We start from the raw sequence: 25,623 nt of genomic DNA, 5'->3' as shown, positions 1-25,623 counted from the left end.
ATAAGGAGATCGATTTATATGGGAGCTGTATCGGGCTATAGACCGATTCAGACCATATTTGACAGGTATGTTGAGGGTCATGGGAGAAGCCGTAGTACAAAATACCTGCAAAATCGGATAATAATTGCGCCCTCGAGAAGTCAAGATCCCAGGTTGGTTAACATGACAGCTGTATTAGGTTATGGACCGAAGACCTCAAATCGGTTTATATGACAGCTATATCAGATTGTGGACCGATTTAAACCATACTTAATACAGTTGTTGAAAGTCATAACCAAACACGTCGTGCCAATTTTCAGCCAAATCGGATAGGAATTACGCCTTCTAGAGGCTCAAGAATTCAAGACCTCAGATCAGTTTATATGACAGCTATATCATGTTATGGACCGATTTGAACCATACTTAGCACAAATGTTGGAAGTCATAACAAAACATGTCATGCAAAATTTCAGCCAAATCGGCTAGGAATTGCGCCATCTAGTGGCTCAAGAAGTCAAGACCCAAGATCGGTTTATATGACAGCTATATCAGGTTATACACTGATTTCAACCATAATCAGTACATTTATTGGAAGTTATAAAAAACACGTCATGCCAAATATCAGTCAAATCGGCTAGTAATTACGCCCTCTAGAGGCTCGAAAAGTCAAGATTCCAGGACGGTTTATATGACAGCTATATCAGGTTACGCACTGATTTCAACCATACTTAGCACAGTTGTTGGAAGTCATAACAAAACACGTCATGCCAAATTTCAGCCAAATCGAATAAGAATTGCGCCCTCCCGGGGCTTAAGAAGTAAAATAGGAGATCGGTTTATATGGGACCTGTATCAGACTATAGACCGATTCAGACTATATTTGTCACATGGGAGGAGCCGTTGTACGGACCGATTTAAACCATACTTAATACAGTTGTTGGAAGTCATAACAAAACTTGTCATGCCAAATTTCAGCCAAATCGGATAAGAATTGCGCCCTCTAGGGGCTCAAGAAGTCAAGACCCCAGATCGGTTTATATGACAACTATATCAGGTTATGTATTGATTTCCACCATATTTAGATCAGTTGTTGGAAGTCATAACGAAACAAGTCGTGCAAAATTTCAGCCAAATTGGATAGGTATTGCGCTCTCTAGAAGATCAAGAAGTCAAGACCCAAGATCGGTTTATATGGCAGCTGTATCAAAACATGGACTGATGTGGCCATTTACAATTCCAATCGACTAACACTAATAAAAAGTATTTGTGCAAAATTTCAAGCGGCTAGCTTTACTCCTTCGAAAGTTAGCGTGCTTTCGGCAGACAGACGGACGAACAGACGGACAGACTGACAGACGGACAGATGGACGGACGTACAGACGGGCATACGGACAGACAGGCATACGGACAGACGGACAGACAGGCATAGGGACAGACGGACAGACAGACAGACAGACGGACGGACAGACAGACGGACGGACAGACGGACGGACAGACGGACGGACAGACGGACGGACAGACGGACGGACAGACGGACGGACAGACGGACGGACAGACGGACGGACAGACGGACGGACAGACGGACGGACGGACGGACAGACGGACGGACAGACGGACGGACGGAAAAACGGACGGACGGACAGACGGACGGACAGACGGACAGACAGACGGACGGACAGACGGACGGACGGAAAAACGGACGGACAGACGGACGGACGTACAGACGGGCATACGGACAGACAGACAGACAGACGGACGGACGGACAGACGGACGGACAGACGGACGGACAGACAGACGGACAAACGGGCGGACAGACAGACAGGTAGACAGACGAACGGACAGATGGACAGGCAGATGGACAGACAGATGGACATACAGACGGACAAACGGACGGAGAGACGGACGGGCAGACAGACAGGCAGACAGACGGACGGACAAACAGACAGATGGACGGACATGGCTAAATCGACTTAAAATGTCATATCGATCAAGAATATATATTTTTTATGGGGTCTTAGACGAATATTTCGAGGAGTTACAAACAGAATGACGAAATTAGTATATCCCCATCCTATGGTGGAGGGTATACAAATCTGAAATGGTTCAACTTTGAGATAGCTCAAAGTCCCAAACATCAAAAATCTTGTAAAAATGCCCAAAATTCTATGACTTTTGAATTTAAAAAAAAAATTTAATTCCCAACAAATTTCTTAAAAATCCCAAAATCCCAGAATTTTTTTTTTAATTTCTAAATCTCGTAAAAAATTATATTTAGCTTTTAACTAAATCTCTGAATTTCTATTGGGTTGCCCAAAACGTAATTGCGGATTTTTCATAAAGTCGGCGTTGACAAATTTTTTCACAGCTTGTGACTCTGTAATTGCATTCTTTCTTCTGTCAGTTATCAGCTGTTACTTTTAGCTTGCTTTAGAAAGTGTAAAGAAAGTATTTTTGATTAAAGTTCATTCTAAGTTTTATTAAAAATGCATTTACTTTCTTTTAAAAAATCCGCAATTACTTTTTGGGCAACCCAAGAATAGAATTTTCTGAAATACCCCAAAATCCAAAAAAAAAAAAAAAACATTAAATTATTGAGTTTTTTCTTATTTTTAAAAGTTATAAAAAGTTTTGTTCTTGCTCCCCAAAACTCCTCATGAAGTCCTCGCTTACGTTTGCCCATTTTATTGAAAAAGGGGATATTGCGTAGTTTTATTGTCCCAGCCACACTATGTCGCATACAAATACAAAAGATTTGGTTTAGTGCCTGCTAGCAACAGTCGTCATCCAGGCATCCCGCCAGGCAGCCAGCTAGCCAACCAGCCAACCAGCCAACCAAGGAAGCAAGCAGCAACAGGGCAACAGTAGCTGGCTTTACTCATTCCTGGCGGGCAGGCAGGCTGGCAGGCAGAAAGGCAACCCATTTTGCCAAGCAACTTCGCCAGCTTTAATGGATGAGTTCATTGAACGCTATAGAACTTGATTGTGTTTTGGATTCTGTTGCTTTTACTTCTGTTTCAATTGTCGTTGTTGTTGTTGTAGTTGTAGTAGTTCTTGTTGTTGTTTTTGTTTCGCTACTGGAGGTTCTCACTACATTTTAATTGATATAACTCTGCAGGTTTTTTTTTTTGTACTTTGACGAAGGGGACAAATCTTTTTTTAAATGGGTGGCAGTGTAGATGGACGACTGGCTGGATAGGTCGATGGATGGATGGCTGGATGGCTGGATGAATGTCTGGAAAAGAAGCCGCCATATGTTTTTTTTCTGTATTTTCTTTAAAATGTATGAAGAAGAAAGTAAGAACTATTTCTAAGCAGGATTCTTTGTGAGCAGCAATAGGAAAAGATTTTTAAAAATTCAAAGAATTTGCGACAACGGCAAAAACGGGTGAAGTTGCGTTAGCTCGAATCAATCGAGTTTGACAAATTGCCCGGACAACTTCTTTTTTTATATAAAAACTTTAAGGTCACACTTAATATGGCTATCGAAAGTATAAATTGAAGTCCATAAGCAAAGTTTTATCCAATTCGAATAACAACAGCCTTCGGTAGATGGCGAACACTTCAAGTTGGTAGATCGGTTAATATGGGTCTTATAGCTCTCCATCTTTCGATTTCAATGAAATTTAGACTAAATGTTGGAAGTCATAACTCAACATGCGAATTTGGAAATCTAAGGAAGTCAAGTCAGAGGACTTCAACATGCAAATTTGGAAATCTAAGGAAGTCAAGTCAGAGGACTTCAACATGCGAATTTGGAAATCTATGGAAGTCAAGTCAGAGGACTTCAACATGCGAATTTGGAAATCTAGGGAAGTCAAGTCAGAGGATGGGTTAATTTGAGGGCTATGACACATTGTAGAATGGATTTCAACAATTCTTGGCTTGAAATGATAGAAGAAATTTCAGAAAAAACTAAAATCCCCCATTCAAGGGAATTTTGGGAATTTTCATCAACATTTTGGGAATTTAATATTTAAACTATTTTTAGCTTTTTTTATTTCTTCAAACATTTTTATCTTTCTACGCCACTGCAGTTGCTTTAATCTCCCACAAAAAGTCTCATGGTTGCAGCATCACAAAGAAAGAAACGAACGCAATTTAGAATTTTTCTTTGGAAATAATTCTAGCATTTCTTTAGAAGCTGGAAGTTGAAATGAAAATTCTCTCGTATAAATGTTGGACAAGTGTTCCCGCATAATTGTGAGCAGGTCTTAAATCTAAGTCACAAAGAATAAAAAGCTTTTCAGATTATCTAATGTAAAGCCACAACTTTATAGCCTTGTCAGTAGTCTATGCAAAAGAAGAAAAAAAAAACGTTTCCATGAATATTTTAAGTGCTCCCTACAAAGTAAGGCATTCAAAGAAACGAAGGTGCTTTGCAAATGGTAGAGAAGGGGGGAAATGGTATTTCTAAACCTTAACCACATACAAGGAAAGGGAAATGGGAAAGGGAAAAGCTAACCATAGGCCCAGGTTTGTGATGGTGTGTGAGGTGAGGATGATTTTACTGCTCCTACTTTTGCATTTTTTTTTTTCAGTTCAGTTTAGTTTAGATGGATGGCAGCTGATTATGATGTTTCTGTATAGCAGCGTGGCCTTTTTTTTCTAATTCCCACAAACCACTCTACAGCAACTCTTTCGAGAGGTGCTTATAATGGAGCCTAAACTTACCTTATCCCTGGGAGATTCACTGCCATTGCAAGTTGAGTGATAGCCATTTAAGGTCGCTGTGGTGGCCGTGGAACACAGTGTTGCTGTTCCATGTCCCGGCGTTCCTGGCGATGTGGGTGGCGGCGGTGATGTTGCCGTCTGCAGCGTTGAAAAGATGGGCAGAGGCGGTGGTGGCGGCTGATGGACTAATTGTATCTTTCCTTGAGATATTTTAATGTAGTTGGTGGGTGGTGTGAATGCATTCGCATGCAAATCATCTTTGTCATCGTCTTCGCATTCTTTGATGCCAAGTTGTCTGCAAGGGCAAAAGAGAGGAAAGAGAAAAAAAAAACAACATCAGACATCATGTCAGACACAACAGACACTTGTAAGAGTAAATGTTATAAATAAATGCATAGGGAAAATAGCAACATCTTCTAAAGATACAGTGGTGGAGGAAAATAATATTGGGTTGCCCAAAAAGTAATGGCGGATTTTTTAATAGAAAGTAAATGCATTTTTAATAAAACTTTGAATGAACTTTAATCAAATATACTTTTTTACACTTTTTTTCTGAAGCAAGCTAAAAGTAACAGCTGAAAACTGACAGAAGAAAGAATGCAATTACAGAGTCACAAGCTGTGAAGAAATTTGTCAACGCCGACTATATGAAAAATCCGCAATTACTTTTTGGGCAACCAATACGTTAAAACATTTTTTGATTTAGACTATTTGTTGCTTCTATGAACAAATTGTGTCTAAATTGTATTTCTATGACATATTTGGTAAGCAAAATTCCAAAAAAAGATTTGGTAAAAACTTTATATCTGAAGAAATTTTGTTCAAACTTTTAGTGGGTGTATCTATGCGCCCAAGAAGAAAATGAGCTATAAAAGTGACTCCCCTGTGATAGAGGAAAATGGGCAAACAAAAAATTCAAAATTATGTCCATCAAAAATCTACCAAAAGAGTACGAAAACCACCACAAAGGGCATTTAAATTAACCATTCGCTAAGGAGAGAGAACTAAAATCATCCTTTCGTTAAAGAAAGGGTACTATAGCTACCCTTTCGCTAAAGAAAGGGTACTAAAACTACCATTTTGCTAAGGAAAAGGAACCAAAACTAGCCTTTCGATAAGGAAAGGGTACTAAAACTACCCTTTCGCTAAGGAAAGGGTACTAAAACTACCCTTTCCTTAAGTAAAGGGCACTAAAACTAGCCGCTCCGTAAGGAAAGGGTACTAAAACTAGCCTCTTGCTAAGGAAAGGGCACTAAAACTAGAATCTTGCTAAGGAAAGGGTACTAAAACTACCCTTTCGCTAAGGAAAGGGTACTAAAACTACCCTTTCGCTAAGAAAGGCAACTAAAACTACGCTTTCGCCAAGGAATGGGTACTAGAACTAGCCGCTCCGTAAGGAAAGGGTACTAAAACTAGCCTCTTGCTAATGAAAGGGCACTAAAACTAGCATCTTGCTAAGGAAAGGGTTCTAAAACTACCCTATCGCTAAGGAATGGGTACTAAAACTACCCTTTCGCTAAGGAATGGGTACTAGAACTACCCTTCCGCTGAGGAACGGAACTAAAACTACGCTTTCGCTAAGGAAAGGGTACTAAAACCACCCTTTCGCTAAGGAAAGGGTACTAAAACTGTCCTTTCGATAAGTAAGGGAACTAAAACTACCCTTTCGCTAAGGAATGGGTACTAGAACTACCCATTCGCTAAAGAAAGGGTACTAAAAGCACCCTTTGACTAAGGACAGGGTACTAAAAGCAGTCTTTCGCTAAAGAAAGGGTACTAAAACCACCCTTTCGCTAAGGAAAGGGTACTAAAATTATCCTTTCGCTAAGGAAAGGGTACTAAAACTACCCTTTCGCTAAGAAAGGCAACTAAAACTACCCTTTCGCTAAGGAAGGGGTATTAGAACTACCCCTTCGCTAAGGAAAGGGTACTAAAACTACCCTTTCGCTAAGTAAAGGGTACTAAAACTAGCCGCTCCGTAAGGAAAGGGTACTAAAACTAGCCTCTTGCTAAGGAAAGGGCACTAAAATCAGCATCTTGCTAAGGAAAGGGTACTAAAACTACCCTTTCGCTAAGGAAAGGGTACTAAAACTGCCCTATCGCTAAGAAATGGGTACTAAAACTACCCTTTCGCTAAGGAAAGGGTACTAAAACTACCCTTTCCCTAAGGAAACGGTACTAAAACTACGTTTCGCTAAGGAAAGGGTAAAAAAACTACCCCTTCGCTAAGAAAAGAGTACTAAAACCACCCTACGCTAAGGAAAGGGTACTAAAAATACCCTTTCGCTAAGGAAAGAGTGCCAAAACTATCCTACGCTAAGGAAAGGGTAATAAAACTACCCCCTCCGCTAAGAAAAGAGTACTAAAACCACCCTACGCTAAGGAAAGGGTACTAAAACTACCCTTTCGCTAAGAAAAGGGTACAAAAACTACCCTTTCGCTAAAGAAAGGGTACTAAAACTGCCCTATCGCTAAGGAATGGGTACTAAAACTACCCTTTCCCTAAGGAAACGGTACTAAAACTACGTTTCGCTAAGGAAACGGTAAAAAAAACTACCCCTTCGCTAAGGAAAGGGTAAAAAAACTACCCCTTCGCTAAGAAAAGAGTACTAAAACCACCCTACGCTAAGGAAAGGGTACTAAAAATACCCTTTCGCTAAGGAAAGAGTGCTAAAACTACCCTTTCGCTAAGGAAAGGGTAATAAAACTACCTCTCCGCTAAGAAAAGAGTACTAAAACCACCCCACGCTAAGGAAAGGGTACTAAAACTACCCTTTCGCTAAGAAAAGGGTACAAAAACTAACCTTACGCTAAGGAAAGTGTACTATAACTAACCTTTCGCTAACGCAAAGGGTATAAGACTACCCTTTCGCTAGGGAAAGGATACTAAGACCAACATTTCGCTAAGGAAAGGGTACCAAAACTATACTTTCGCTAAGGAAAGAGTACTAAAACTATACTTTCATTTCCATTTCCCCTAGGAAGGAGTACTAAAACTATCATTTTACAAAGGAAAAGGTACTAAAACTGCGTTTCGTAAATGAAAGGGTACTAAAACGATCCTTTCGCTAAGATGAGGGTACTAAAACCACTAAAACTACCCTTGATTTAGAAAAAATTTGCCAAAATTTTATTTGAGTACAAAATTTTGATAGTGTTTTCTCATAGAAACCTTGTGGCAAAATTTTATTACTAAAGAAAACCTTCTTATAATACTCCTAAGGGGTAAGGATCCGAACGAGGTAAGCAGAAGGACCGAAAGGGTTTGCATATGGCATATGACGGGGCTAGACCCATAGGTCTCAATGTTAAGTCAGAGAAGACTTAGATGTGCCTGTTACGAGGAAGACGAAGGTGGGCCAACTTAACGCATCACGTTTTTTCAACGAAATGAAAGGGGCAGAAGATTTGACGGTGAAGGCCAGCGGACTGCCGTTAATAAGCTTGATTAACCCGAAGCATTTCGGGTCGACGCAGTCCGAGTTAAGGGAGTGGGCGACGAATGCGCATGCAACATTGTGGAACAGCGAAACGGTCGATAGGACGGCGAAAATCCTATGGGGAGATCCAAATCGTGAGAAGACGAGGCTAATACTGAAAGAAAGCAAGGAGGAGGTCAGTATAGCTATTGGTATTATAACGGAACACATAGGACTACGAGCTCACTTATGTAAAATCGGTGCGGCAAGTGATAGCATGTGTAGGGCATGCTGGGAAGAAGATGAGGCGTTGGAGCATTTCCTTCGTCATTTAGAGCTTAATTTATAGTTCTTAAAGCGCACAATAAGCCAATTACTGGCTTAGGTGTATGTCCACAGTGGCATGGGGCGGATTAATATCTGCACCTTTTTTTCAACCTAACCTAACCTAAAGAAAGCTTTTGGTAAAATGTAATTCATTAAATTTTTTTTATTTTTTATTTTCTATGATTTTTATATTTTTGAAAGTTTTGGAAGGCTTAATTATAAACAGAAATCTTCTGACAAAATCTCCCATTCGAAAAAATGCTTTGAAAATTAAATTTTTATAAAATAAATTTTGGAAATTATTTTTGAAAAAAAATTTTGTAGAATTGTGGAAAAAGTTTGGTGCGGGGCTTAGTTGTAGAGCTGGTTTCATTGTGGCGCTCAGGTTGTTGTTAGGTCAATACAAACAAATTTTTGATATTTTTAATTTATTTCCAATATTTCGGTAGACTTTGATGGACCGTTTTCAAGGATTATAATTGTTGAGTTACACCTTGAAAGAAGTTTGAATAAGTCAACCGAATTATTGGAAATAAATGAAACAAAAATATGAAAAATTTGTTTTTTACCTAATAAGCCGCATCAATCAAACAAGCCAAAAAAAGTTTAAAAAAAAAACTTTTTTTCCTAAAAAAATTTTGGAAAAATTTAATTTCTAATTATTTTAGGAAATTTTATCAAAATTTCCTATCTAAGGAAGTTTTTTTTTTAAATTTTGTTTCAATTAATTTTTTTAATTTAATTTATAAATAATTTAGCCAAATTTTTATGTGGAGGTGGTAATCCTCGTCAAGCTCCTGTAGGTGAGCAAGCTCGTTCCAGTCCAAAGGACCGATCGCAGCGGGAATAGGGTGGCCACTGGTTATTTAAAGGCGCCAATAACTCGCCTTCTCATATCGGGCATCATAGGCACTCAGTTTTTGTGCAAGGGCCGTTGCGGCCCGGCCTCTCACTGAGACTCTCCGCTCGATACCGCTGATTGTCCGTGACTGCTGTTGCAGAAACTCCGTAGGGAGCATTCCACTATCCACAACCTGTGGATGCGCCCGGTAGCTCGCAGCTAAGCTTCTCGTGACAGCAATGAACGCCATCCAGATCGGACCTGTGTGGTGCTCACAGCCTGGTGCGCAGACTGTGTGGTGCTCACAGCTTTCCCGTGCCGGAAAAAATTCTTTTCTATTTTTTTTTAAATTTTCACGAAACAATGATGTAGGTGTTTTGCTATTTGCCCATCTTTGCAAATTTCGAGTAGATTTCATCTTCAGTCTGTGTTCTTCTCTGTCTGTCTATTAAGTCATTTGTCCGTCCTTACCACTGTGTCTCTCAACTAATTTCCATAAATTAAATTGCAATGCTAATGTAAATGGATACCAAACAAAATCAGCGACGAGTTCATTCAGGCATTTAATATGCAAATTTAATTCAATTTAGGAAAATGAAAACAAATTCAACGAATTTCAGATTAAAATGTCAATTGAAATCAATATCTGCGATGTGACATGCGTGAGTGTGAGTGTGCAAGCACAAGATATCAATGCAAGAATGAGCACATGAATGTGAACACTATGAGATAAATAAATGAATGCACAGACGGATGGACGGACTAGTACAGACATATTTATCCATTCATTTGCAAAAATGTCTATTGCTGTTGAACACACACACACACACACGCACCTGGAAGCAGAGATTGTCATTTGCCGACAAATCTTGTTTTTGTATAATTTTCAGATTTTGTGTTTGGTTTTTTTTTGTGTTTCGTCACAGAGAGCGACTAATAAAATGTCCATAATGTGTGTACAACTATCGATTGCTATCAACAGTAAATTTGTGATGGAATGACAGACACTGAGGCAGCCTCATATTAAAAGACTTTGTAAACGTAGCAGAGGAATGAACCACCTAAGGCACGCAAATGTGGGAAAAAAGTAACAACAAAAAGAAAATTATTAAAAAATTCGTTTTATTATTACAAGAGGCCATGAATGCGTATAAGTAATTAAACTTTAGTATTCATACGCACGCATGTACATTTATTAAAATAACTCATACGCAGGGAGGGCAAAAGATTTTTGTTTGTTAAGGGTTGTGAATATATGTAACGCTTTTAAACGCTTGATATTCCTTTTCTCGAAGCCTTTTTGAGGCCACTGAAACGCTTCCTACAAGGTTTTCTTCTCAGACAACGATTAGTTAATCTTAAAAAAACCGAATTTTGGATTTATACGTTTTTTAAGTGTATTGTAAAGACCAAATTTCTACCAAATCGTGTATAAATTAAGGGCAAGCACAATCTTCTAAAACGTCTTGTATCTTCTTATTCACAATTTACTATTATTTTTTTTTTTTTGCAATTTTATCCCACAGTGTAATCACACGTCATTTAATTTTTTTCCTCAACCATGTGCCTTAGGTTTCCTTTACCATTTGCTAACAGTAAACGTTGCTTGTTTCTGTTGTTGTGGCTTTTCGTCACCATAATTATGTACAACATGTGACTCCAATCGAGTTGTTGTGTTTTTATTAAAGCCTCATAAGACTAATATTTAAGGTTCATAACTAGCCAAAAATCACAGCAATGGCAATAATGCTAATAATCATAATAATATCTCAGACATTTCAAAGACTAAAGTGACACTCATATCTAACAAAAAAGTGAAATAGAAAAAAGAAAAATAATACTCAAGTTTTTTAAAAAAAAAACTCAAAATACTTAACAAAACTGGAATACTGTGTTCACAGAAAAGTGCAAGCAAGGCGCGTCTTAGCTATCGGCATCGAAATACCATGTCGTTGGGTTTTGTGACGCTTTGTGTGATAAATTAACGCCTAAGTACGAATAGGTTGGATGGCTGTCGGGCTGCTTAGCTGGTTTCTGCATAGATGCCTAAAAGACTATGGGTGCTCACAACTTAGCTCATGGGCTCATTCACTCATATGGTCTAATAAGCGATTTTTGACATTTGTCTTTACTGTGGTTATTGTTGTTGTTTCCATTTTTTTCGAGTTTTGACTTTTTTCTGTTGCTTTTCAAGTGACGGACGGACGGTTGTGTTTATTTCAAAAGTAATTTAAGTGTTACAACTTTTGACATTTTGAGATTTTTATGTGTGCTCATTCCCTCTGCTGTTGGGAGAGAAGAGGTAGAAAGGAAAAACTTAAACTGCCAACCATAGTTGATTTTGTTATTCTTAGGCGAATGTCATTTGTTTTGCTGTCCAAATGCAAAAAAAATAAAACAACAAAGTTTTTCTAACTCGTAGTCCAAGTGTGCACAATGCAGTCGCAACAATATTAACTTCGGCCAGGATCAGCATCAACAGCAACAGCACCATTGAGTGAGCACGAACGACACTGTGTCTAGAGATTTAAGTTGTCTGCATAAGTGAACTGGTTGTGGTGGTTCTCCACAGCAGCTGAAGACCAAGAGGCACCATGGACAGTGGATAAGGATAAAATAAAATAAAATAAAATAAAATAAAATAAAATAAAATAAAATAAAATAAAATAAAATAAAATAAAATAAAATAAAATAAAATAAAATAAAATAAAAAAAAATAAATTAAAATAAAATAAAATAAAATAAAATAAAATAAAATAAAATAAAATAAAATAAAATAAAATAAAATAAAATAAAATAAAATAAAATAAAAAAATAAAATAAAATAAAAAAAATAAAATAAAATAAAATAAAATAAAATAAAATAAAATAAAATAAAATAAAATAAAATAAAATAAAATAAAATAAAATAAAATAAAATAAAATAAAATAAAATAAAATAAAATAAAATAAAATAAAATTAAATAAAATTAAATAACATAAAATAAAATAAAATAAAAAAATAAAATAAAAAAATAAAATAAAATAAAAAAATAAAATAAAAAAATAAAATAAAAAAATAAAATAAAATAAAAAAAATAAAGTTAAATTAAATAAAATAAATTAAAAATATAATAAAATAAAAAAATGAAAATAAAAAAAAAATAAAACTGTTAAATCAATATTTTTATATATTACTAGCTGACCCGGTCCCGCTTCTTCTTTCTTTTACTTTATATGGAACAAAATTTTCGTTGGAATATTTATTTTCGACAATTATTTACTTTATTTCAGCCCGATATTCTCAGGATGTCTGATTTAGGGATGAGGTGGTCCCCCAGACACTTGGCCCTGAAAAATTATCAGTATGGTGCTCTTCTATCTTGCCATAGGTTTGGAGGGGAGTTTACACGATGTGGCGTCCCCCAAACACATGGCCCCAAAAGAGATTATCAAATTCGTTTTCTAAACTCAAACACCTTTTATTTGAGCCACATATTGGCATGGTCGAAACATGTTTTTCTCTTTGGGGGTGTTTTGGGAAAGGGGTAATGCCCTAAATACATGGTCCTACATTTGGATATCAAATTCGTATTCTACTCCTAAATACCTTTATTTGAGCCCCATATTGCGATGGTCACTAAAAAATTGCTGTTTGTGGAGTATTTTGGGAGTAGGGGTAGAGCCCCAGAAAATTGGTCCCGAAAATGGGTATCAAGTCTTGCTCTATCCCCCAATAACTTTCATTTAAGCTCCACATTGACATGGTCGGTAGATATGCCCGATTTAGTTGTGTTTTGTGGAGTGGGGTGGTCTCCCAAAACACTAAGCCCGGAAAATATATCAGCATCGTGCTCTATTCTCATATTGCAAAAGTCAGCAAATTTGTCCGGTTTGGGGTATTGGCCCTAAAAACTATGAATATTTAGTTCCACTCTCTTTAAGACCCAAATTGTCTTGGTGAGCAAATACGTCCTATTTGGGGGTTGTTATGCTGGTGGGACGTCCCCTAGACAGTTGACCCGTAATGTTGATATCAGATACGTGGTCTACTCCCACATACCTTTAATTTAAGCCCCATATTTCGAGAGTCGGCAAACATGACCGGCTTGGGGGGTGTTTTGGGGGATGGGCGGCCACTCAGTGAGTTGGTCTTGAAAATATATATCGGATTAGTGTTCCACTTTAAAACCCCTCTTATTTGAGCCTCATATTGCAATAGTCAGAAAATACTTACTATTTGGGTGGTGTTGTGGGGGTGGGGTGGCCCCGTAGACTCTTTTCCCGAATATTGACATCAAATTTGTGCTTTACTCCCAAAGACCTTTCATTTCAGCCCCATATTGCTATGGTCGTAAATTTGTCCCCTTAAGGGGATGTTTTTGGTGAGAGGCGGCCCCCCAAACTCTTGGTCCCATATTTGGATATCAGATTCGTATTCTACTCGCAAATACCTTTTATTTAAGCCCCATATTCCCATGGTCAGTAAATAAGTCCAGTTTGGGGGGTGTTTTGGGAAAGGGGTGGACCCCCAGAAACGTGGTCCCACATTTGGATATCAGATTCGTATTCTACTCGCAAATACCTTTTATTTGAGTCCCATATTGCCATGGTCGGTAAATATGTCCGATTTAGGGGTGTTTTGGGGGCTGGGTGGTGTTGTGGGGATGGGGTGGCCCCATAGACATTTTTCCCGAATATTGATATCAAATTCGTGCTTAACTCCCAAAGACCTTTCATTTCAGCCCCATATTGCTATGGTCGTAAATTTGTCCCCTTTGGGGGAACTTTTTGGTGAGAGGCGGCCCCCCAAACACTTAGTCCCATATTTGGATATCAGAATCGTATTCTACATTCAAATACCTTTTATTTAAGCCCCATATTGCCATTGTCAGTAAGTAAGTCCAGTTTGGGGGGTGTTTTGGGAAAGGGGTGGACCCCCAGAAACGTGGTCCCACATTTGGATATCAAATTCGTATTCTACTCGCAAATACCTTTCATTTGAGTACCATATTGCCATAGTCGGTAAATATGTCCGATTTAGGGGTGTTTTGGAGCTTGGGGTGGTCCCCCTAGCACTTGGTCCGACAATTGGATATCAGATATGTTTTGTTATTCTAAATACCTTTCATTTGAGTCCCATATTGTGGTGATTGGTCTAAATATATGTTTGGTAGGTTTTAGGGTGGGGCAGCCCCCCTAGGTACCCCATCCGAAATTTGAATATCAAATTTTTATTTTTAGGGTACTATATGAGAGCACACAAAACTTTGCTTAAATCGCACCACCCATCTCCGAGATCGGGCGTTTCTGAAAATTAGGGTAAGGGGGAGGGTCCGCCCCCCTTCAGATATCAAAAAATGTAGTACCCTATTTTTATCAGGGAGTCGTTATGCACCATCTGTGAAAATTTCAAGAAAATAGGTTCAGCCGTTTCTGAGTCTATAAGGAACACACAAACATACAAACAAACACAAATTGATTTTTATATATAAGATTTACTAAAAATTAAATTTTTGCTTACCAAATTTTACAATTTAATTTATTAAAAATTACATTTTTAAAAAATAATTTTTTTTAGACAATTACATTTTATGAAAATTAATTTTTTTTTTAAAAATAATTTGTTTTTTTTTAATAAATTTATAAAAGCTTACTTTTCAAAGCAAATTTTTAAAAAGTTTTCTTTTAAATGAAATTTTTTTATTTTTCTAAGAATTATTTTTTTTTAGTAAATTTTTTAAAAAAAAAATTTCCAGAAATTTTATTTTTTAAAAATTAAAAAAAGGCAATTTTAAAAAATTTAAATTTCTAAAAATTACATTTTTTACTAATTATTTATTTAAATTTGTTTTAAATGACTTTTCTTGTATATAAGATTTTTTAAATATAAAATTTTTAAAAAATTACAATTTTAACCCACGGTCTCTTCAAACAAACGATGGCCACTACGGCAAACATGCAAACGCACTTACATTAAATGCTCATATATTTAGTTTTGCTGCATATCAAGTGACACCATCCATGGATTTGCAAAATACATTTTTTGTTTGTATTTTTTTTACAAAAAAAAAGCTTGAATTTGACTTTTTTTTTGCTATTTCTCTTTCGTTTGTCAATTGCCGTTGGCATTAGAGGGTTTGGTTTGTTCACCGAAGTGAAGCGGCAAAAGAAAAACAGCACAGACAAACAAAACTTCAACGATATGAATGAAATGCAAGGCAAAAATAAAATATGAATTGACAGCAAGTGGGCAGCAACATTCAGTATAATTTTCAATTCCACAATTAAAGTGTCAAAGACTTGAATTTTCTAAGAGGGGATTTGTTGCAGTTGGATTTTTTGTTTTTTTTATTTATCCATAGCCAAGTTATTTAGTGTTGTCACAGTCTCTTATTTTTTTTTTTTGTTGGCAGCAATCACAGACATCATGTGTTAACTGGTTCTCCCCCGAATTGATAGTTGGACAGTTTTGTTGACTTAGGTTCGGTTTTTTTCTATAATGCAAATTTTTGTGTTTTTTTCTCTATCTGTTTGGTGGTGGACTTTTTTCTGACGATTGTTGACAGAAATTGTCCATTTCATAAAGGCTTAAAAGCTTTGAGTGCATAGGAAACGCGCAGCTACGTGTTGTATTGTTAGTGGGAAATTTATGAATGAGCCACAGCGTAGTCGTCCCCATTGTGTTGAAATGTAGATCTGTCTTAAATGATAAGAACACAATTTGCATACAAAGACTAAGCTGACGTTTGTTGGAATTAGTTTTTTGTGTGAAATTGACTAAATAGTTGAACTAACATGGCAATCAAGTAACCAAAATTTTTCAAAATTAAATGCTATTCTAAAGGAGGTTTGTTAGCTTTAAACGGCGATACACTATTCTTTGGTTTTTATTTTTGCTTTATACAACATGGTAATGGAAGTTCTAAACAATTAATTTGAATACTCAGCATAATGGAAAAGTCGGAAAAAGTATAATAATTCAAGGTACACAACGTCGCATGAGCAATACTAGATACTTTATTTTTAATACTCATACGCCACATGATACAACCATAGATCAACCTTTTCTTGTGACATTTTTCGTTGCGAAAATTAAAAGAAATTTGATATTTTAAATTATTCATCTTTAATTTAAAACCCCGATTTAAAACAAATTTCTTTCCATTTGCCTAGAGTTAACTTCCTTAGTAATTTATGTAAAAACCATTAGCCTCAATGCTTGGTTAAAAATACTTTAAAAATTAACAAAGCTTGTAGGCCATTTCATTGACATTCAGTACACATTATTGAGACCAACCTAAACATTTTTTTTTAACATGAACATGAAGAAGAAGAAGGATATTATGTCATACAACCTTGAGTATCCGCATTGACGTTAGATTTCTAAGGTAGATAAGTTGCAAATTAAGTATAATTAGCATGCCATTCATTGTTCCACACGGACAGGAGAAATATACAAAAGTAGTTAACTCGAAAGTTTATTAAAGGGGATGAAATAACAAAAGAAGATAAAAAAATAAAATAAAATAAAATAAAATAAAATAAAATAAAATAAAATAAAATAAAATAAAATAAAATAAAATAAAATAAAATAAAATAAAATAAAATAAAATAAAATAAAATGAAATAAATTAAAATAAAGTAAAATAATACAAATTAAATTAAAAATAAAATAAAATAAAATAAAATAAAATGAAACAAAATAAAATAAAATAAAAAAAATAAAATAATATAATTATTTTATTTTAATAAATAAATAAAATAAAATAAAATAAAATAAAATAAAATAAAATAAAATAAAATAAAATAAAATAAAATAGAAATAAAATAAAATAAAATAAAATAATATAAAATGAAATATTGTAAAATAAAATAAAACAAAAAAAAAATAAAATAATTTAAAACAAAATAAAATAAAATATAAACACATAAAATAAAATACAAAAAAGAAAAAGAAAAACAAGCAAAAAAAATAAAATGAATTAAACTAAATAAAATAAAATAAAAATAAAATGAAATAAAATAAAATAAAATAAAAAAAAAATTAAATAAAATAAAATAAAATAAAATAAAAAAAAATAAAATAAAATAAAATAAAAAAATAATATAAAATAAAATAAAAACAAATTAAATAACATAAAATAAAAAAAATTAAAAAAAAATAAAAAAAATAAAATGATATAAAATGAAAAACAAAAATAAAATAAAATAAAAAAATATATAAAATACAATAAAATAAATTTAAAATTAAATTAAAATAAAATAAAATGAAATCAAATAGAATAAAATAAAATAAAATAAAATAAAATAAAATAAAATAAAATAAAATAAAATAAAATAAAATAAAATAAAATAAAATAAAATAAAATAAAATAAAATAAAATAAAATAAAATAAAATAAAATAAAATAAAATAAAATAAAATAAAACAAAATAAAATAAATTAAAAATAAAATAAAATAATATAAAATAAAATAAAATAAAAAAAAATAAAAAAATAAAACAAAATAAAATAAAATAATTCACGGGAAAAATCAGACTCACAAGGCACTCACAACTCACGAGGCACTCACGACGCTTAAAACACTCAAGAGAAAAATCAAAACCCACGACACACTCACGAAATATTCAGAAGTCACGAGACGCTCACAACTCTCGGTTGAAAATATTTTCTTCCATGAAACAAATAATATTTTTTCCCTGCGATTGTATACCCACAACCATAGGATGGGGGTATTCTAATCTAGTCATTCCGTTTGTAACACTTCGAAATATTGATCTAGGATCCCATAAAGTATATATTTTCTTGATCCTCTCGACGTTCTGAGTCGAACTAGCCGAACTAGTCCGTCTGTTGAAATCACGATAGCGGTCGACCGCGAAAAGCTACACGCTTGAAACTTTTCCAGAGATACTTTATATTGATGTAAGCCGTTGAGGATTGCAACTGGGTCATATCGGATCAGATTTGGATATAGCTCCCATATAAACCGATCTCTCGATTGACATCTTGAGGCCCTGCAATTGAGATGCAATTCTTATCCGATTTGGCTGTTCCGTTATGACTTTTAACAACTGTGCCCAGTACGGTTCAAATCGGTCTATAACCTGATATACCTCCCTATGACTTCGAACAACCTTGCCAAGTACGGTCTTAATCGGTCTATAACCTGATATAGCTCCCACATAAAGCGATCTCCCGATTTGACTTCTTGAGCCCTTACAAAACGCAATTTTTGTCCGATTTCCCTGAAAATTTACATGCAATGTTTTGTTACGACTTCCAACAACCTTGCCCAGTACGGTCTTAATCGGTCTATAACCTGATATAGCTCCCATATAAACCGATCTCCCGATTTGACTTCATGAGCCCCTGGAAGCCGCAATTTTTGCCCAATTTGACTGAAATTTTGCATGTAGTTTTTTGTTATGATTTCTATTAACTGCGTCTAGTACGGTTTAAATCGGTCTACAACCTGATATAGCTCCCATATAAGCCGATCTCCTAATATGACTTCTTGAGCTTCTACAAGCCACAACTTATGTCCGATTTTGCTGAAATTGACCAAGTACTGTACCGTTATTACTTTGAACAAATATGCCTAGTACAGTTCAAACCGGTCTATAACCTGATATAGCTCCCATATAAACCGGTCTCTCGATTATCCTTATTCGGTTCCTACAAGCTTTAATTTTTGCTGGAGTGACAGAAGTTTGGTATGTAGTATAAAATAATGCCCTTCAACTAAATTTATTTCGTAGCGCAGAGGTTAGCATGTCCGTCTGTGACTCTGAACGCCTGGGATCGAAACCCGGCGAGACCATCAGAAAAAATTTTCAGCGGTGGTTTTCCCTCTCCTTATGCTGGCAACATTTGTGAGAAATTATGCCATGTAAAAACTTCTCTGCCAAGAGGTGTCGCACTGCGGCACGCCGTTCGGACTCGGCTATAAAAAGGAGGTTCCTTATCATTAAGCACTCATTGATATGTGAGAAGTTTGCCCCTGTTTTTTAGTCGAATGTTCATGGACAAAATTTGCAATAAATTTTTAGCAGAATCCATTTTGGCAATTTCTCAAGATTTCGCCCGGCCGAACTTGGCATTTTACTTGTTTTCCACACCTTTAACGGTTAGTCGTGATCTTATCGGGAGTCGTGCGTATCTCGTGAGTCGTGAATGTCTCGTGAGTCCTGATTTTCTCGTGAGTCTTGATTAGTGTCGCAGCAGGATTTCACTCACGCACGAAGAATTTTAATACAATCCCAATCACGCACGATCACGTGATTGGATTTAGATCTCACTATCGAATCACGTGATTCACGCGTGACGAAGAATTTTCATACAATCCCAATCACGCACGATCACGTGATTGGATTTTGATCTCACTATCGAATTACGTGATTCATGCGTGACACGACAACTCACGTGCACACCTCTACTACAGAACAGGGAATCAAAATTTGGTTTTACTTACAATTTACCTAAAATATCAAAGCACGACATCCATTTGCAACCAGGAAGATGGGAAAATATGGTAGCTACCGAAAGCCATTAATGTTACCTCGGTTCATTTACTATTTGTCTTAAAAAATTCTTTTGTAATCTCTCATGGAAAATTTTATGCATCCCGATGACCTAATTACCCAAAAAATCATATTTTTAAAATTTTTTAAAAATACTACAATTTTGTGATTCTCGTTGGACACTACAACTTGATAAGGCACACATTTAATATTTAATTTGTTACGCTATAAAAATTGATTGGATTTGATATCCATATTAATGTAACTAAAAAAAAAAGCCCAAACATCGCCTACTGAAAAATGGTCCAAATGAATGTTAAAAGAACAAAAACAAGAAAATCCCATAACCAAATGCTGCCCAATCAAAGCGGGCCAAAGATGTGGGCGAAATTTCAAAATTGTCCAAATATTGATACACCATTAATAATTTATGGTATTTTTCAACTTTGATTATATATATATAAAAAAAGAATTAATTACAATTTTAATGAAAGTGTACTTTTGTAGAAAAAACAAAAAAAAATAAAAAAAAAAAAAAATTTTTATTTCAACATGTATAAAAAATATACAGAGCCTTGGTTATCTCTATGTGGGGGCTGGCAAATATTGAGCATACTTGCACAACATCAATGTGTATCTAGTTCATATTTTATTTTTCTTAACCCTTTTCTCTAATTGGACGAGATGTCTTTCTATTTTCAACTAGATGACATATGCTGCCGCCTCTTCAAATAACCTAAAGCACTCTAATACACACTATCACAACTCGTCATGGTCGTCATCATAGCATTTGACACTATTACTATTTTCGTCGCACTCACAACAAAGCCAGAGCAGCACAAACAAATGTCCTTTTTGTGAGCAAAGAAATGCGCTTAGCAAAAAAAATATGTAACAAAATATGAAACTAGCAAATGGGGAGCACAGATCTATGTCAGGGCTGTTCTGTATGGAGTCAACCAAAACAACATCCCAAGAGAGGTGACACCACTCATTGTGCTGCCTTGATATGATTTCTGGATTGTTAACAAAAAAGAGTTGCCAAGCTGTCAAAGAGTTGCAGAGCAACTCCTAAAGTATAGGTGGTTTTTCAGGTGTATGGATTTTAAAGATACAGAGTTTTTTGGTCATTTTAGCATTGATAAAGATCGTCAAGCAGTAAAAAAAAAATCAAACAAGCAAAAGTGTGCTAATTTTGGCCGGGCCAAATCTTGGGTACCCACCACTATGGATTCCGCTAAAAATTTACTCTTTTTCACTTAATTTGTATTAAATCAGCCAAATTAGTTGAATATTTAGGCTTCTAAGGGCTCAAGAAGTCAAATCGGGGGATCGGTTTATATGGAGCCTAAATCTGTTTATGGACCGATTCAGATCATACACGGCATGGATGTTGGAAATCATAACTCAAGTCTTTTTTCCAAATGTCAGCCAAATCGGATGAAAATTCAGGCTTCTAAAGGCTCAAGAAGTCAAATCCGGGAATCGGTTTATAGGGAGGCTATATCTGTTTATAGACCGATTTGGATCATACTCGGCATGGATGTTGGAAGTTATAACTCAAGTCTTTGTTTTAAATTTCAGCCAAATCCGATGAAAATTGAGAAATCTTAGGGCTCAAGAAGTCAAATTCGGGGATCGGTTTATATGGGGGCTATATCTGTTTATATACCGATTCGAATCATACTCGGCATGGATGTTGGAAGTCATAACTCAAGTATTTTTTTCATATTTCAGCCAAATCCGATGAAAATTGAGGCTTCTAAAGGCTCAAGAAGTCAAATCCGGGGATCGGTTTATATGGAGGCTATATCTGTTTACAGACCGATTTGGATCATACTTGGCATTGATGTTGGAATTTATAACTCAAGTCTTTGTTCCAAATTTCAACCAAATCGGATGAAAATTCAGGCTTCTAAAGGCTCAAGAAGTCAAATCGGGAGATCGGTTTATATGGAGGCTATATGTGTTTATGGACCGATACAGATCATATTCGGCATGGATACTGGAAGTTATAACTCAAGTCTTTGTTCCAAATTTCAGCCAAATCCGATGAAATTTGAGGCTTCCAAAGGCTCAAGAAGTCAAATCGGGAGATCGGTTTATATGGAGGCTATATGTGTTTATGGACCGATTCAGATCATATTCGGTATGGATACTGGAAGTTATAACTCAAGTCTTTGTTCCAAATTTCAGCCAAATCGGATGAAAATTCAGGCTTCTAAAGGTTCAAGAAGTCAATTCGGGAGATCGGTTTATATGGGGGCTATATCAGTTTATAGACCGATTCAGATCATACTCGGCATGGATGTTGGAAATCATAACTCAAGTCTTCTTTCCAAATTTTAGCTAGATCCGATGAAAACTGAGGCTTCCAATGGCTCAAGAAGTCAAATCCGGGGATCGGTTTATATGGAGGCTATATGTGTTTATGGACCGATTCGGATCATACTCGGCATGGATGTTGGAAGTTATAACTCAAGTCTTTGTTCCAAATTTCAGCCAAATCGGATGAAAATTGGGGCCCAATGGGCTCAAGAAGTCAAATCGGGAGATCGATTTATATGGGGGCTATATCCAAATCTGAACCTATATGCTCCATTTGCAATCCCCAATGACCTACATCAATAAGAAGTATCTGTGTACAATTTCAAGCGGCTAGCTTTTCGAGTTCGACCGCTATGGTCATTTCGACAGACGGACGGATGAACATGGCTAGATCGACTAAGAATGTCGAGACGATCCAGATAATACATATACTTTATGGGGTTGCAGATCAATATTTCGAGGTGTTACAAACGGAATAACTAGATTAGTATACCCCCATCCTGTGAAGGTGGGTTTAAAAAAATATAAATTTTTTTTTTGTTTAATGCAATATAATCACGGAATAAAAACAGATATGAGAATTTAACGTTCATATTTTCCCATTCAGGGGTTTTCAAGTCAATACTTCATTAAAATATGACACCAGTAATCATAAAACTTAAAACAGTTTTATAGTAGGCTTATTTGCTAGTTACCTAAAGGAATTGTGTCAAATAAGCCTACTTTAGCGCTACAATAAGTTTTGTGAGTATAAGCATGAAACTTTTGTATGCTTATGAAGATGGGTCTTATTAAATGCCTATGGCAACTCTGCTTTGTGACTTTGCCTAAGCCTTGCTGTAAATGCGTGCAGCAACTGTCTCATCATTCATTCGCAACATTCATTCTTATTCATAACATTAACAATGACAATAGCAAGAACAACAACAACTGCAGCAGATATTTTTCACTTTTTTCACCTTTTGTGCTTTCGTGATACAGCTGTCATCACCACCATAGCTATCGTCATCATCATCAACATCGTCATTGTCATCATCCATTCACAGCATGACAAAGCCTCTTCTGGTTTTGTAAACGCAAAAAAGTAAATGAGCACAAACGAAATCGCAAAGACAATAGGCCCACAAGACAACAAATAGCAACAGCAGCAGCAACAACAACAACAACAAGACTAACTAAAGAGGACCAAAATAACAGAGCACGTGATTACACAAAGGCTATTACTAACTACTGTTAAGTGCTTTGATTTCAAGTCATGACTGAGTGAGAGAAATGGTGGGGGGGGGGGTCTCCTGTCTAGTGTAGCTCCCTTAAAAATTCCTTTTTAAGATATTCTTAAGAACATAGCGTGCCAGCTATGGCTATGATTTTCATGCTGTCTTTTTAGGGGGTATCTACTTGTTTGTAAAAATAATCAAGTGGCCTAAATCTTTTATATTTGAGAGCGACACAGGGCTGTGCGTATGTGTTTATATGGGGCAAAAAAATACGCCATAATAAAATTTTATAAAAAGGAAAAAAAAGAAAAACTTATCACAACAGCAAATGTATGAATGAAAAGATTTATGTTTTTTCCATGCATGTCTGTGATATTTTTAATGTTTTCATTTTATTTTCTTATCATCATATTAGTAAGTCTACATCTTAATGTTTATTTGCCACTGTAAGTACGTGTAAGTGTTTGTATATGAAAGCGTTCAATCTTTTAATGTTCTTGTTGTTGTTGTTGTTTTCCCATATAAATCTACTAAACAGTAGAAAAACATGTCTTTTACTACTTGTCCACAGCTCATTGTATGATTTTATCTTGAAAATGTTTTCTGTCCCGTCGGAGAAAACGAGAGAGACCCAATTCAATGAGTCTTTAATCATTCATCCATATGACGAAACATCCTGTGCGTGTTAAGCCCCCATTTCGCAATGAAAACAAACAATAATGTTAGCCTCCTTGTCTGCCTAGGTTAAAGAAAACGAAAGGAAGTCTTAAATTAAGTAAGATTTATTATAAAGACAAAGCATTATTTAGGATATTTAGTATCAATCTTCAAGACTCATTAATTTGGGATATTTAACATCTCTGTTGGTGTTTTTAACATCTCTGTGAGTAGCAAGAGGTACACTAATTAACATCTCTGTGATTAGAGTAGGTTGACCAATAACCATCCATCTCTGTGCACAGAAAAGGTGATACATTACCATCTCTGCTTTTGAAAAGTCTTTAAATGTTCAATAAGTTTGTATTTCAGCAAAAACATTTCAATTGTTTTGTAGACTTAAAAACCTTGGTAAATAACAACTCAACATAATATCACTAACATAGGGGTAATTTGTATTAATTTTTCGCTCTTGAGTGTAGTGTATATAAAAAAAAAAAAGTTCGGCCGGCCGAATCTTTTGTACTCTCCACAATGGATCGCATTTGTCAAGTTCTTTGCCCGGTGTCTACTTAAAGGCTAACAAAGGATAACAACTACTATGCTATTAAATGCTATATCAGGTTATGGATCGATTCAGATCATGCTTGGCATGTATGTTGAAGTTCATAGGAGAAGTCAGTTTCAGTTAAATCGGAATAGAACTGCGCCCTAAAGGGGGTCAAGAAGTAAAATCGGTAGATCGGTTTATATGGGAGCTACATTAGGTTATGGAGCGATTCAGACCTTATTTGGCTCGTATGTTGAAGGTTATAGGGGAAGTCATTGTGCAAAATCGAATAAGAATTGTCCTCTCTACAGGATCAGGAAGTAAAGGGTGATATTTTAAGAGCTATAGGAAAGTCTTTGACAAAACAACACATAAAATTCATGAAATCTTTATTTGAATCGATAGGTGCGGTTCATATTATTTAATGTTTGAAGATTATTTCATGCAAATGTTGATCGTGACTGTGCCTCAAATGATCCCTCCGCTTAGTCCAATTTTACTCTTTCCAACATTTTGGCTGGTATCTCCCGAAAAAATGCTTCAATGTTGTCTACCAATGCGTCAATTGAAGCGGGCTAGTTTGTATAGACGTAAGCTTTAACATAGCCCCCAAAAAAAGTATAAAGGCGTTAAATCGAACGATCTAGGCGGCCAATTGACTGGTCCCGAACGTGAAATAAAATATTCACCAAACTCACCTCTCAATAAGTCCATTGTTACGCGTGGTGTATGGCATGTGGCATACACTACGCCTCAGTAGCATGGTGGACTGCAATGAAAACAGCAACTACAGGTCCAACGAATGTATTATCTTGTCATAAGAGAGGCTTTAGAAACCACTCCAACAACTACTACTGTAGGCGATCTTGTTTGTTAGGGTAATAGACATACGAAGAATATAGGTAATGTGATAGTCCTCACAGCTAAAAACTTATGAGGTTGGGCGCTTGAGCTGTTGAGCTACACATATAGCTCGAAGTTAGGCCAGAGAATGACATTAAGTACACTCATTTTTTATCCAGAGAGGTTCACACTGCTGCGGTCTACTATACCTTCTCGACCCACCTGCTAAGGGTAAAGCTGCACAGAGTCGTATGCCTTATCTGACAACCATTGGTTAGAGCTGGT

At 35.7% G+C, this 25,623-nt stretch overlaps 1 protein-coding gene across 5 annotated transcripts in view; it reads right to left on the bottom strand.

Annotated features, from left to right (window-relative positions):
• Positions 1 to 25,623, bottom strand: part of LOC106084627 (probable WRKY transcription factor protein 1) — a 289,563-nt gene that overhangs the window by 87,296 nt on the left and 176,644 nt on the right. For all 5 annotated transcript variants that reach the window (XM_013248455.2, XM_059369054.1, XM_059369055.1 and 2 more), the window contains exon 5: positions 4,652 to 4,946. In XM_013248455.2, coding sequence (XP_013103909.2) covers positions 4,652 to 4,946 — 295 coding nt within the window. The remainder of the gene's footprint in view (positions 1 to 4,651; positions 4,947 to 25,623) is intronic.

The sequence above is a fragment of the Stomoxys calcitrans genome, chromosome 5 (assembly GCF_963082655.1).
Source record: "Stomoxys calcitrans chromosome 5, idStoCalc2.1, whole genome shotgun sequence".
Lineage (NCBI taxonomy): Eukaryota > Metazoa > Arthropoda > Insecta > Diptera > Muscidae > Stomoxys > Stomoxys calcitrans.
The sequence above is the reverse complement of the archived record's forward strand: the minus strand, read 5'-3'. Positions and strand labels throughout refer to the sequence as shown.